Genomic DNA, 14497 nt, shown 5'->3' on the forward strand with positions numbered 1-14497 from the left:
AAGCTCCCGCCCCGCCACGGGCCGGAAGACGGCGCTCTGGCCGGCGAGAGGCGCCGAGGGGCCGGAACTCGCTGGTCGGGGCGGGCCCTGTGACCCGCGCGGGGCGGGGCGGGGGCGGGGCTTACTACTTACCTCGCTCCTGAGGCCCGCCCCCTCCGCGCCGCCATTAGCCGGCGGCGCGGCACGTCCTCCGCCCCCCGCGCGCTGATTGGCTACCCGGGGTGGCGGCCGGCGACTTCCGGGAGTGCCCGCGGTGGCGGCGCTCCGGCAGGTCAGCGCGCGCAGCGGGGGGGGGCTGGGGGCGGTGCCGGGGGTGGCGGGGCGGGAGGCGCGAGCGCCCCCTGGCGGCGGGGCGGGAGGACGGGGCGCCGAGCAGGCCCCGGATCGGTCCCGGCCCCGCGCCCCCGGAGTCCCGGCGCCCCCGGTAGCCCTCTCCCCGGGGGAGCCGGCCCCGCGGTCCCGTCCCCGGTGTCCCCGCAGCCCGGCGGTCCCGTCCCCGCGGGGTCCCCGTCCCCAGCGGGGCTGCCCCCGCGGCCGGCTGCGCCCCATCCCCGTGGGCCCGTCCCGGGGGTGCCGTGGCCGGTGCGTCCCCCGGTCCCCGTCCCCCCCGTCCCCCCCCCCACCGTCCCCGGTGCCCCCGTGCGGGGCCGGGGGTGACGGCTGCGTCCGCAGGGCCCCCGCCGGCACCATGAGCACCGAGACGCTGGTGAAGGACGTCAAACCGGGGCTGAAGAACCTCAACCTCATCTTCATCGTGCTGGAGACGGGTGGGTGCGATGGCGGGGGGCGGGGGGGGGGGGTGGGGGGGGGGGCCGGCGTCCCCCCGCCCCCCCTGACCCCCTCCCGCCCCCAGGCCGGGTGACGAAGACGAAGGACGGGCACGAGGTGCGGACGTGCAAGGTGGCCGACAAGACGGGCAGCATCAACATCTCGGTGTGGGACGATGTGGGGAACCTCATCCAGCCCGGGGACATCATCCGCCTCACCAAGGGGTAGGCGGGGGGGGGGGGGGCACACCGGGACCCCCGTCCCCTCGGGGCTCCCCCCCCCGCCCCGGCCTGACGCCCCCGTCCCTCCCCCTCCAGGTACGCGTCCGTCTTCAAGGGCTGCCTGACCCTCTACACGGGGCGCGGGGGCGACCTGCAGAAGATCGGCGAGTAAGGACGGGGCCGGGGGTCCCGCCGGAGCCGGGAGGGTTGGGGAGGGGGGGGGGGGGCCGGGGCGCGGCGGGGGGGACCCCACCGCCCCCCCTCTGCCGGCAGGTTCTGCATGGTCTACTCCGAGGTGCCCAACTTCAGCGAGCCCAACCCCGAGTACGTGGCGCAGCAGTCGCAGAGCAAAGGGGTGAGTTGGGGGGGCCGGGACTGCGGGGCGGGGGGGGGCCAGGCTGGCACCGCCGGGACCCCCGGCCCCCCGAGCATGGCCGCCCCAGCTCTCCGGCACACGGGGTGTCTCCGTCTCCTCCGCAGGCCCAGAACGAGAGCACGAGTCCGGCTGCTTCGCAGAGCAGCCAGGGCCCCCCCGCAGCATCCCCAGGTAGGGCGTGCGGCCCCCTCCCCACCCCGGGGGCGCGGGACCCCCTGCCGGTGCCACCCCCCCTCCCCGCCCCCCCGGCTCGGGGGTGCCTCCAGCTTCACCTTCCTCCCGGGGCTCTGCTCTGCTTCCAGCCCCCGACAGCCAGAACGGGAACGGGCTGAGCCCGGGGGGCCCCGCGCACCCCCCCAGCGCCCCCGCGCACCCCCCCAGCGGCCGCATCACCCGCAGCCAGCCCGGCCACCCCGGCCCCGCCGCCGGCCCCGTCAGCAACGGCAAGGAGACGCGGAGGAGCAGCAAGAGATAACGGGCCGGGACCCCCCGCGCGGCCCCTCTCCCTCCGGCCCCCAGTAGAGTCTGGCGGGGTGGGGCAGGGGGGGGGTCCCCGGCCCCCCGGCTCCTGCCCCCAGCCCTGAGCAGCCCCCGGGGTAAGGAGGGGGCCGGCCGGGCCCCGCTGCCCCCCAGCTCACGTGCCTCTGAGGAGGGTGGGGGTGGCCCGGGCCCCCCCGTCTTGGGCCAGCCGGGCTTGGGGGTCCCGGGCGGGACAGGGCTGAGCCGGGTGGCCGCTGCCCGGCTGCCCCCAGGGCCGGGGGTCGGCAGCCCCCTGCCCCGTGCCCCCCGCCCCCAGCCGCCGCCTGCCCTCGTCCGCACCAAGGCAGGCGGCCAGGACCTGTCGGGGTGGGTGTTAATAAAGGTTGACCTCCTGCCTGCGCCTCGCCTGCTCCCTGCCCGCGGCCCTGGCCCTGTCGCGGGGGGCCCAGACCCCCCTCGCCCTTTAAGGCCCTCCCCACGCGGCCCCTCCCGGCGCCGGGGCTGGCTGGGAGCAGCGCCTGGGTGACCCTTGGCCCCCCCGGTTCGGGCGCAGCAGACGGTGCGGCCGCGGGACGGGGACGGGGGCCGGTCAGTGGCGCGTCCCCCGGCCCCGGCGACCGGCACAGCGTGGCCCCAGGTGAGCCCCCGGGGAGGGGGGGGGGGCACGGGAGGGGTCCTGGGGGGGCGCGGGCGATGCTGGCACTGCACCCGGTGGGACGGGGCCCCACGAACGGGATGATGCCGGGGAGAGACCCACCTCGGCGGGAGGGGGTCAGCTCTGGTGAAGGTGGGGGCACCCGAGGGGCCTTGCGCTGTGGTGGGGATGACAGTGGGGCGCCTGCTCCTGGAGTCATGGGATTTTCCCAGCCCCCACGGCATCAGCAAGTCCCACGTGGAGGGGGAGGACGGACCCCCACGGCCATCCCGCCGTCCCACCTGCAGTTTGGTGTTTCCCGTCACCGTGCAGGGCTGTTTCCGCGTCCCCGGCAGTGGGGTGGGAGCTGGGGGGGGGGGGATATGGCCGCGCCAGGCGGGGCTGCGGGTGGGTGTGTCGGGGGCACGGGCGGGTGGGGTGGGGGTGCGAGTGCCCTGCCGGGGGGTGCCGCTGGCGTTATCTCCCCGCCCGGTGAAACATTAACTCCAACACAAAAGCTGCCCCAGTTGCAAAACCTCCCCTCAAGGACGAGTGTCACCGTGTCCCCCCCCAGCGTTGTCCCCACGGCCCCCTCCTCCCCATCGCCCACCCTGGGGAGCCCGGCCCCGCAGCGGGCACGGGGACAGCATCTGGCCCTGCCCGGCCCCGCTCCCCAGTCTGTGTCCCTGAGCACCGGTGCAGGGACACGTGTCCCCGGGCCGTGACCCTGATGCCGCCTGTTGCTTTCCAGCCGTCCCTGCGGACGGACGGACGGACGGACGGGCGGGCGGGCGGCAGGAGGGTGCGTACCCGGGGCTGATCGGAGGGACCCCGCGTTCTGGGAGGGACCCACGGGCACTGGGGTCTGCGCCCCACGGGGCTGGGGACACCGCAGCTCCCGCCGCCCTCACGCCAGCATCCCCCTCTCTCCCGGCTCCGCCGGGGACCCCCCCCCCCCCCCCCTCTGCCGCCTGCAGGATCCGGCCCCATGGGCCCCCCTGGGCTCCTCCTGGGCGTCCTGGGGCTGCTGGCTCTGGGGGCCGGCGGGGGGCCGGGGCCGCTGCCCGAGGACGCGGCGCAGGAGCACGGCTACTACCTGCAGCAGCTCTTCGGGCAGTACGGGGCCAACGGGACGCTGCCCTTCGAGGGGCTGGCGCGGCTGCTGGGCAGCCTGGGGCTGGGCCGGGTGCAGGTGGTGCAGATCCAGCACGAGGAGCTGGGCCACGGCCACGTCAGCCACCTCGACCTGCTGGAGGTGCAGGAGGAGAAGCACCGGCACCGGCACCCCGTCTGGGAGCATGGCGGGGACCCGGCACCCAGCGCCCCGCTGCCCACCCGCCCCCCCAGGTACCCGGCCGACCCCTCGCCCGCTCCCAGGGGGGCTGCCCCCCACCCCACCCCCCACCCCGGCGCGATGTGTGTGTGGGGGGGCTCATCTGCGCTCGCCTCCCCCAGCCCCCGGCCCTCCCAGACAAAAAGCTGGACGAAGCCGGCGCCCGCCGAGCCCCCCAGCGCTGGGGCCACCCCTGGGAGCCGCGGGGCCCCCCAGCCCCCCCGGCGGGACCAGCCCGGCCTGAGCCTGCTGGGGAGGGTGCTGGGCTTGGAGCACTCCGGCGCCGACCACCCACACGACGATGTGAGCGGGGCCGGCAGTGGGGGGGGGAGGAGGGGGGGGGTCCTGCCGTCCCACTTCGCCACGTGCTGGGAGCCCCCGGGGAGCCCTGGCTGCTCCTCGTCCCCCAGAGGGACCCGGGAGCCCCGGCCCCCCCCCAGCACCGCTCACCGCTGCCCCCCCCCCCCCCCGCAGTGCCTCAACGTCACCCAGCTGCTGGTGAATTTTGGGCTGGACTCGGTGTCCCAGCTGACACCGGAGCAGTTCACCCTCCTCTGCCCGGCCCTGCTGTACCAGATCGACAGCCGCGTCTGCATCCAGCACAGCGATGAGGTGACGCTGCCTCCCCCGGGGGGGGCCCTGTGGCCAGGTAACCCCAAGCCGGGGCCCCTCCCTGGCCCCTGGCCCCAGGTCATCTGTCCCTGGGTCCCCTGTCCCTGCAGCCCCATCCCCTGGTCCCCATCAGCCGGTCCCCAGGTTTCACATCGCTGCATCCCCATCCCCAGGTACCCCAGCGTCTGGTCCCCATGTCCCCTGTCTCTGTAGCCCCATCCCTGGCTCCCCCATCGTCTGGTCCCCGTGTCCACTGTCCCTGCACCCTGAGCCCCTGGTCCCCCATCAGCTGGTCCCTGTGGACCCTGTCCCTGCATCCTCATCCCTGGTTCCTCCATCATCAACTCTCCAGGTCCCCTGTCCCTTCGTCACCATCCCTGGATCCCTCCAGCGTCTGGTCCCCATGTCCCCAGTCCCTGCCACCCCATCCCTGCATTGACCATTCCTGCATCCCCGAGTGTCCCCCTCCCGCATCCCCCATCCCCAGGTTCCCATCACCCCACAGTCCCAGTCCCGGGGTCCCCATCCCTGCATCACCAAGGACACCCATCCTGCATCCCCATCCCTGGGTCCTGCGTCCTCCTGCCCTGGCCGTGCCCATCTCACCCACTCCGCAGCGCTGGGCTGGGGCCTCCTGGCCGTCACCTTCGTCAGCCTGCCCTCCGCCCTGGCCGTCGTCCTCGTCCCACTGCTGAGCCATGGCTTCTTCCGCTCGCTGCTGGCCTTCCTGGTGGCGCTGGCCGTGGGGACGCTCTGCGGGGACGCCCTGCTCCATCTCTGGCCCCATGTAGGTAGTAGCCCTGCCCTGGCGGGCCGGAGGTGGCACAGGGCGGGGACCGGGGTGTCCGGGTCCCCTGAGCCGCCGGGTCACCCGTGTCCAGGCCCAGGGGAGGCATCAGGAGACGCCGGCAGAGCTGGGGGCCGCGGTGCTGCAGGGGCTGGCGGTGCTGGGGGGCATCTACCTGCTCTTCCTGGTGGAGCTGCTCCTGGGGATGCTGCGGCGGAGCCGGGAGGCCACGGTGAGAGCTGTGGGCGCCGGGGAGGGCGTGGGGCTGCCACCAGGTCCAGCTTTGCACCCAACGCCTCTGTCTTCCCCAGGGATGCTCCCCTGGAGAGACCCCCGACGTGGCCGTGGGGGTCCTGGCACCGTTGCGAGGAGGTAAGACCCCCTCGCACCCCGCAGTGCCCGCGGCCCTCGGCCCCAGCACCCACCCCGTGTCTCTGCCACCGCAGGGGCCGAGCTGCGACACCTGACAGCACCGGAGCCAGAGCTGGAGCTGAAGCCCCATGGACACCCCCATGGACACTCCCACGAACACTCCCACGGCCCCGCGTTGCCCCCCAGCCCCAGGGCCACTGACATTGTCTGGATGGTGGTGCTGGGGGACGGGATCCACAACCTGACGGACGGGCTGGCCATCGGTGAGGGACATGGGGAGATGGAGACGGAGGGACAAGGGGTGCACAGGGACAGGGGGTGCACGGTGTGTATCAGGGCACAGGGGCAGGGTGACAGGGGGACAAGGGGTGCACAGGGATGGGGGTGCACAGTGTATCAGGGCACAGGGGCAGGGTGACAGGGGGACAAGGGGTGCACAGGGACGGGGGTGCACAGGGACAGGGGTGCACGGTGCATCAGGGCACAGGGTCTGTGCAGGTCCGGTGCAAAGGACCCTCTTCCCGCAGGTGCTGCCTTCTCCCACAGCCTCTCCAGCGGCCTCAGCACGGCGCTGGCCGTGCTCTGCCACGAGCTGCCCCACGAGCTGGGTAGGTGCCTGGCCCCCCGCCCCAGCCGTGGCACCCCCCGCGGCCCCTGCCACCCACCCTCCTCTTGCCGCAGGCGACCTGGCGGTGCTGCTGCGGGCAGGCACGGCCCCCCGCACCGTCCTGCTCCTCAACCTGCTCTCAGCCCTGCTCTCCTGCCTGGGGGCGGCGGCGGGGGCGGTCGTGGGGCAGAGCGCGTCCCACCTCACCCCCTGGATCCTCACCGCCACCGCTGGCATCTTCCTCTACGTGGCCCTGGCTGACATGGTAAGGGGGCAGCCGGGGGGGGGGGCAACAGGGCTGGGTCTCGTGCCAGCCCCGCTGAGCCCCCCGCTCTGTCCCAGCTCCCCGAGGTGCTGCGGGGCACCGAGGGCCCCGGCGAGGGCACCTGGGGCCGCTTCCTCCTGCAGAACGTGGGGTTCCTGCTGGGCAGCGGCATCATGCTGGGCATCGCCCTCGCCGAGGGACACATCCGCGCCTGGCTGCAGCCCTGAGCGGCCCCGGGGCTCGGCCCTGCTCGCCCCCGCCACCGACTGGAGCGGGGAACCGCGGCCGGAGCCAGCGGCGGCCGAGCTGGAAGGATGGCAGGAGGGCGGGAGCCCCAAACGTGCCCCCAGGACTGGACTTTCTCCCCTCCTCGTGAGACCCCCAGCAGCATCCGCCATCCCCAGAAGTCTCCATGGCTCAGCCCTGTGTGGCCCCCCCCAGCCCCTGCGGGGAGGGGACGTGGGGTCCCCTCGCCACCCCGTGTCCTCTCCCGGGGGACCGGGGCACCCAGCGCTCCCCGGGGTGGGACGGCAGCGGGGTGCTCACACGCCTGGCTCTGGGGGCGAGGTCGAGCGCGTTTCCCCTTCCCGCTCCCCCTGGACCAGCCGCTAGCGGAGAAAGGACAGGACATAGAAGCAATAGCATTTTAATAAACATAATTGATTCAAAGCCACAATATGAATAACAGGACTTGGTCGCAGCTTACATTGTATAAAATAGATCAAGTCTGAATGCTTTTTTCTTTTTTTTTTTTTTCCTTTTTATTTTTTTAATTTCTTTTTAGTTCCTTTTCCCCCCTCCCTCCCCGAAGGTGATGCAGGATTTCTGAAAATACATATATGGAACATCCGAGACAAAAGTAACCGCTCACTAGGCTCAGGCGGGGGTAAGGAGGAGGCCGACAGGATAGCATCTGCGCTGCGGGGACGGATGGCTTGTTGGGCTGATTTCCTTCTTCTCCTACGTATTGCCTCGTATTCACTCCCTAGAACCGCTTTGGGGGTTGAACGGCTTTGTGTTTCCCTTGCACGACACGAAGCGATTTTGCTCGCTCCAATTTCCTCTACCCAGAGACAAGTGCTTCGCTGGTCAGGACTGATTTTGGGGCTCTCTGGGGCGCCTGCTCTCAGGAGAAGGGCGAGAAACCAGCAAGCTCAGGGGGACATGGCTCAGTTTGCCCACCAAGGCACCCGGCACCTCGAGGCCGCCGCGACGGCCCCGGGGGGATTTCATACTTTTTTTTTTTTTTTTCTATTTTTAAATTGCACATCAAAACTCTACCCTACTTGCGGCGGGTCTCCACGGGGCAGGCGTGCGGGGGGCGAGGGGCCGGGAGCGGCCCTCCTTGCCCCGCCGCCCGCCCGGCCCCGCCAGGCCACACGCTTGTGCTTTGAACCAGTGGTTGAAGGAAGAAGCACCTACAGAGGGGAGGGAGAGGCCTGAACCGCTGACACGGCGGCACCGGGATCGGCATCGCGGCCGCCACGGGACGGAGCACAGACCCTGCCTCTGCCGGGTCTCGGACGGGGACGGTGCCGATGGCTCTCGCTGCGGGGACGCTCGGGCACCGGCCCCTCGAGCTGACGCACTCACCTCTCCCTCCCTGCCCAAGTACAAAGGCATCCATGTTAAAGGTCCCCAGCAAGAACGACTACCGATTAAGGCCCTGCCGCTGACGAACAACAGCACGGCCACACGCTGGTTTTTGCTCAGCAGGTTCCACATTTCAGTGCACTGGAGGGGAACGAAGCCGGGGAGTTAAAGTAAAAATACCTTCAGAGGAGACGAAGCAGCTGCTACACACGGACACGCACGCAGACACCGGGCACGCGGGGCCGGCGCACAGGGGGCTCGCTCGGGGCCGCTCTCCCCCTCGACCCACCCCTTGCTGGGAGAGGGGCACTTGCCCGTTGCAGGCAGATCCGGGCAGAGCCCGGCCGTTCCTGCCCTCGCTCAGCCGTGCTTGCTACGCGCGCCGCCGCCTTGTTCCGGCGCTGAGGCTGCGGGTCCGAGAGGCGCGAAAGCGTTTCCCCAGGTCTGTGCCCCAGCCCGGTTATTGCCAGAGGTAGGTGTGAACAGTGCAGAGAAGACACAAATTAAAGCAGCTCTTCGTTATCTAACCACCCCACAAACAAGCCTAAAGAGACGCTCCCGTCCCACGCTGGCTCCTCCCGTGGCACGGAAAGCTCCTGCCCGGGTGCAGCTGGCCCAGCCCGGCACGGGGCAAACGGGGGGGTCAGGGCACCCTGTGCCTGGGCGGGTCTTGCACCGGGGCACCCGTGAAGCGTGGGGGCTCAGGGTGCCCAGAGCAGGCAGAGCTGGGAGAGGAACCGGCTCGGGCCCTTTCCCCAGGGAACGTCGCTCTCCGCTCCCTGCAAAGGTCTGAAACAGCCAAAAAACCGGCGCCAGGGACTGGGGTGTCCAAGTCCCCGGGGGTGTCCAAGGCTCTGGGGTTCGGCCAGCCCCGGGGCAGCCGAGGGGACGGTCACGCCACAGGCGGGCGAATGTCCCTGCAGCTGCCCCAGCTCCAGCCCTGCGGGGAGTGAGGGTGGGCTTCAGTCCCCGCAAGGGGAGCCGGGTGCCGACTGCTTCGAGGATGCCCGGGGAGCGGCTCTGCCGAGCGCCAGCGCCCACTGCCCTGCGTTTGGCACATCTGCAGCTGGGCAGGGAGACGCCCGAGACCCCTCCCCGTCCCACCGACGTCCCCTGTGCCGGACACCCGCAAGGGAAGGAGCGACGGGCAGAGGAGCCACCGCTGCCTCCCGGGGCAGTGCCGGTGTGGCAGCAGAGCACCGAAATACGGCCCGAGAGATGTTAACAGATGTCAAACCCGGACTGGCCGGCGGGATGCTCCGAAAGGCTGCAGGTCGCCCAGCACGGGGCCTGGCTGCAGCGGGGAGGGGGGGCTGAGCCCTTCATTACCAACCTATGCTTCCCTGACGCAGGACAGATGAGAAATGCAAATCTCCATGAACCCCCTTCCATGTGTATCGAGGAGGAAAAGGGAAGGGAAGAACCTACCGAATGACTTTAAAAGGACATTGAAAGGGGTCTGAGAGGACTCGGAAATCTTTAAAGCTAAGAGAGCGCCTGCTGAGACGGAGCACGTGTGTGCCCACGGACAAACGGACCCGCACGCCTAACATCCACGCTCCCGACCCTGGAGCGGGCGAGGAACGCTGGGCACTGGGAGCCGGGAGGTCTCTGACTGGCAGCACCGCATCCTCACTGCAGACGGACACTATTTCTGAACGCCCAGCCCTGCCCAAACGCCAGCTCGTGCCTTGCTGCTCCGAGCCGAATCCCAGCCCGCGACAGAATCCAACCCGATGCCTGCAGCGTTTAATGAGATCTCCTGGACACCAACAGGTTTGGAAAGAGCGGGGAAGCGTCGTGAAGCCCGGCCGTACCCGCCCCCGCGGATCTGGCAGCTCCCTGCCCAGTACCTGCTCTGCCGCGCTGGGATGGAGGTGGAGATCCGCAGGGAGAGGCTCTGGCCTGAAGCCGGCTCTCGTGGCTCTCACCGCTGGGGACGGGAGCCTCGGCGGGTTTGGGGCGCGCAGGAGAGGGAACACAGGCTGATGGGAAAAACTGAGGGCTCAAAGAGAAATTCAGATCTGTTGGAGGAGGAGGAGGAGGAACTGGCACGTAACGATTTCAGTGCAAATTTTCAAGCCCGTGCTGCCGAACGCGACGGCTGTAGCGGGTCGCTTCAGGACGTGTGTGCCCACCAGCTGCGGGGGAGCACGGCCGCTGCGGGGCACCGGCTGGGGGGACAGGCCAGGATGTGACCCCGGGCAAGGACCTGCCTGCTGGAGGGCTGAAATTCAGGCTCAGTCCTCTTGCAAAACCAGCTGGGCTGCAGGTTTTGCTCTCAGCCTTCCTCTGCCCACCCCACCTCCTGTCCCCGCAGCCGGAGCCAGACACCGGTAGGGTGAAGGGGCGCGTGACAGGGGACGCGAGAGCTTTTTGGGGCACAGAAAGACAAGGAGTGGCTCCGAGCACCGTTCCCCTCACAGCCGCAGCCAGCCTCTGCACAGCCCCCCCCTGCCAGCCCCCAGCCCACCTCCGGCGTGCAGAGGAGGGGACACGTTGAAGAAAGCAGCCGTTTTGGTTAGTACCTTCAAGTAGGAAAAATGTTCTCAAGTCCAGCGCTCAGGACAGGCTCTGGGTTTGTCTTAATGCCCTCCGAGCTCCCCACAACGCAGCTCCTGGCGCGTCGGGACTCTCTCACCCACGACCGGCCTACATCGTCTTTGATTTTCCTTTTGGCCAACCCCCCCAGGTCTCTCGCAGGCAGGAGCCGGGCAGCGCACCCCCCCCACACCCCCACACCCCCTCCTAAACTGGCCACGCTTCACATAGTGCAAAATTCAGGAACGGAACTACGCTGCCGGCACTGAGGCACCCGAACGCTGCCCAAACGCCAGGAGCCCTCGCCCTGTCCTGCAGCAGGGCTGGGACCCCTCAGGGGGCCAGGACCCCTCGCACCTCCAGCCCCGCTCCCCGGCCTCTCCTCCCAGGGAGGGCAGCCACCGCGTTTTATCCGACTCGGACTAACTCAACCAGCAACTCCATCCATGTCTTTCGCCGGAGGCACAGCTCGGAAGGGCTCACTCCCGGGGCGAGGAAGCTGGTGGCAGGTCTGCGGACAGACGGGCAGCGCTGGCCGGGGCGGGCAGAGCAGCATGGCGGGGACCTGCAGCACTCTGAGGCTCCGAGGACTGACGCAACCCCTGGAAACTAAGTGCAGAGCACCAAAGAAACGGCAGTTTTGGTCAAGCCGTGAGGAATCCACTCCCTACGGCCTCAGGAAAAAAAAAAGAAAAAGAAAGGACAGGAGGAAGGACCAGGCATGCGAGGCAGCAGCCGCCCACCCTCCGCAGCTAAAGGAGAAACCCCAGCGGGACCCAGAGCTTCGGGATGCGCAGCGCGAGACACTCGGCACCCTGGATCTCCGAAACATCACACCCACGGTCACGCACCGTGGCTCAGCTAGAGGTTTCCATGCATTTACTTTATTATTTTCAAGTTGACGAACAATATTGATATGACTGGGTCAAGTAAGGCTATTTTCCTCTTTTTTCCCCTCCTTCTCCCCTGCATGGGAAGCTCAGACAACGCCCAGGCACACGGACCCGCACACGAACCACTTGCACGCACACGCACGCCAGAACACCGAGACACAGAAGAGGAAGAGTCGTTTATACCTGACTGGTGATGAGGTCTGTCCTATCTTATTCAAATAAATGTTTATGTGCATAATATACAGAGGTGCAGCATTTACACATAGGATATTGTAAAGACACAGAGCTTGCTACAGATGCCTTCGAGTCCTTAGAGACGCATCCCCCGTCGCCACCCTGCCCCTCGGGGGCTCTGACCCCATCCCGTTCCAGCCTCACGCCGCGACTCTGAGGATTTTAGTTTAACTAACGAGCCGCGATGCAGAGAGCCACCGCTCCCCCTCCACGAGCTCCCGGCAGGTCCCTCGCCTCGCGCATACGTTACCCTCCGCCTCCCCGCTCCGAAGCTCCCGCCGACGCTTCAGCCGAGCCTCGGCTTTGTTGGGTTTTTTTTTCTCCTTTCAAACACACCCAGCACTGCTGAGCCCAGAAAAATTCAGCCAGGAGAAGAGGTCTGAACAGCTCCTCGCGTCCTTGGAGAAAAACAAAGAAACAAAGAAAAGGAGGAAAAAAAGGAAAGAAAAAGAAAAAAAAAAACCCCCCGAACCAAAGAATCCGCGTGTCCGTGCCAGTATCTCGAATGGAAGGGGTTGGTTTTTCCTTTGGTTTCTTACTGAAGGCAAAGGTGAGCGTGGGCCGACAGTCTGCACGGGTCCGACCCCGACATTCACACCTGGGGGGACCCCAAGGTCCCCCCCTTTGTGGTCCCTGTGGCAGGCGGGGGGACATGGGGACCCTCGGGGTGGAGCTGGGAGGGAGCAGGGGCAGCTCCCCGGGCCCGTCCCCCCGCCCCACCGAACAACAGAATAAAATCAAAGAAAAAGATTGTTTCTCGGGTCTTTGCAGTTTGTTCTTTGTTTTGGTTTTTCACTTGTTTCTCACTAACACCTTACCCCGCAGCTGGGGGACCCCGGCAGGGCCGCGGTATCTACGGAATCACTACCACACTCAGAGTGTTCAAAACAAACAAACAGGAAAAAAAGACTTGTTCCATTTTTTTGGAGTTTTTGCTTTGTTTTTAGTGCTACTTTTATATCTGCCAGATTCCAGCCCCGGGATGCGGTCGACGGGGCTGGGGACTACTCGTCTGCATCTCGCTTTTGGTCGAGGGAGCTCCTCGCTCTGTTCGGGGCAGGGACGGGGCGGAGGGGGAGAGGGGACGGGAAGGGGGTGGTGGAGGGGGGGGGAAGCATTTTCCTAAAGAAAAAAAAAAGTTTCAAATTGCCTGCAGCTCGGGAACAGCAACAACAAAGAAACACCAACCAGATTCTCATCATCGTTAGGTTATTTTTGAATTTCATTGAAGTGCCCGTCGAGAATAAAGCCAATCCCAGCCTCCCTGGGCTGCCCTCTGCAAGGACGTTACATTCAGTGTTTGTCAGCAGTTTATATGGCTCAGCGGGGCCGCAGGGCTGGCAGCCCCTTTCTCTAGCAATGGCAGTGCAAATACACCTTTTGAGTTGAAATGTATTTGTGCTGTTTTTTTTTTTTTTTTCTCTCTCAAAACACAACTTCCCTTTGTTCATTCATTCCCTAGAAACAAACTTTTTTTTTTAAAATTAAAAATGAAAAAATAAAACCAAAGACACTCTCTTATCCCTTCCGCTCTTGCTGCTCTCTATCCCGTGGGATGCTAAAGGGAATCCAGACTCATGCTTTAACAAAAGTGCTTATTACTTGAAGCAAGTGCTTTGGACCAAGGGGCGGAGAGAAACTTCCTTTTTTTGGAGGTCGGGGCAGAGGAGGGGACGGGTGATCCGGTGCCTGCGTATTCAAAACCAAGAGATTTAAGTAGCATTGAGGGGGGAAGCTGAAGAAGTCGCTGCTTGGTGAGAGCTACACCAAACGGATGCCGGGCGCCGGACAGAACACTAAGCGGGAATGGTCCAACTTTGGCATAAAGGTTTGTGGGAAGGAAGATTTGGGGGAGCCCCCGTCCGCCGCCCCGCGAGGGGCCGGGGAGGGAGCAGGCAGGGCAGCGGAAGTTTCCCTCCATCCCTCTTTACAATGCACTAGGGAAACCATCACAAATCTCGTTTAGCAAAATAATGCATTATTACCAAACACTTTGATTATTACTTAAATTGTCAAGCTGTGCTGTCAAATGTATACAATACAGCGTTAAAGGAGAACAAGACTGGTACCCGCAAGGAAACTGGCCGCACGTCCCCCTTCCCACCCCACCCCATGTTTCCTCCCATGTGCTCCCAGACCATGGATGCGCTGCTGAAACCTCGTTTCCCTCCACATTATTATTATTATTATTATTATTTTTAATAAGACACAAGGGGAGGGGAGAAAAAGATCCTCACTAAGAGCAAAGAACACACATATATAAAGCACGGTGCTGCAGAGAAGAAATGGAGAAGCCCTTACAGAGATCACATTGATTGTCTCGTCATAGTTTTAGTCGTCATGTTGAGCGGAAGTTAACGCGTCGTAGCACAGAAACAAGGCCAAGAGAGAGATCAGTTTTCTTCTCTAAACAAAGAAACTGAAAACCACAATAATAGTCCAAAAAATAAGGGGGGGTGTGAAGAAAAAAGCAGCATTCTCTGTGTGCTCTAAGGAACGCTCTCACCCCGGCTACAGGAAAAAGCCACGTTCAAGTGAAATGGTGCTGGAGTCCCGTCCCCCGTCAGCGATGCTAAAGCCACATGGCATCGAGGACCAGGGCACGAGAGGCACGGCCGCATCCCTCCCGCGGCGGGCACGGGACGGCCCAGCTCTGCTGGCGCCTCCGAGCTTTCCCCAAGTGACTTCGGGGGAGCCGGAGCGTCGCTCAAGAGGACGGAGCCATCACGGCTCCAGGGTCTGCCCTGCTCCGAACCCATCTCCGTCCCCGGGAATCGCTGC

The 14497-nt window shown here is 66.1% G+C and overlaps 2 protein-coding genes across 4 annotated transcripts; both read left to right on the plus strand.

Annotated features, from left to right (window-relative positions):
* The first annotated feature begins 234 nt into the window (after positions 1-234).
* NABP2 (nucleic acid binding protein 2) lies at positions 235-2243 on the plus strand. 3 transcript variants are annotated; one of them, XM_076360584.1, is made up of 7 exons: positions 235-271; positions 673-767; positions 854-992; positions 1086-1157; positions 1263-1344; positions 1470-1536; positions 1668-2243. In XM_076360584.1, the coding sequence occupies exons 2-7, from the start codon at positions 689-691 to the stop codon at positions 1838-1840; spliced, it is 612 nt and encodes a 203-aa protein (XP_076216699.1). In that variant the 5' UTR covers positions 235-271; positions 673-688; the 3' UTR covers positions 1841-2243. The 3 variants fall into 3 exon arrangements, with proteins under 3 accessions (XP_076216699.1, XP_076216701.1, XP_076216700.1); XM_076360586.1 differs by lacking the exon at positions 235-271 and adding an exon at positions 363-424; XM_076360585.1 differs by lacking the exon at positions 235-271 and adding an exon at positions 520-582.
* Positions 2244-2433: 190 nt separating this feature from the next.
* SLC39A5 (solute carrier family 39 member 5) lies at positions 2434-6682 on the plus strand. The gene is given in 12 exon segments (XM_076360277.1): positions 2434-2482; positions 3457-3791; positions 3935-4047; positions 4049-4115; positions 4287-4461; positions 5042-5211; positions 5306-5443; positions 5523-5583; positions 5658-5846; positions 6111-6191; positions 6265-6455; positions 6533-6682. Coding segments are annotated over 11 exon segments (1659 nt in total). The 5' UTR covers positions 2434-2482; positions 3457-3467.
* The last annotated feature ends 7815 nt before the right edge of the window (positions 6683-14497 follow it).

The sequence above is a fragment of the Aptenodytes patagonicus genome, chromosome 27 (assembly GCF_965638725.1).
Source record: "Aptenodytes patagonicus chromosome 27, bAptPat1.pri.cur, whole genome shotgun sequence".
Taxonomy (NCBI): Eukaryota; Metazoa; Chordata; class Aves; order Sphenisciformes; family Spheniscidae; genus Aptenodytes; species Aptenodytes patagonicus.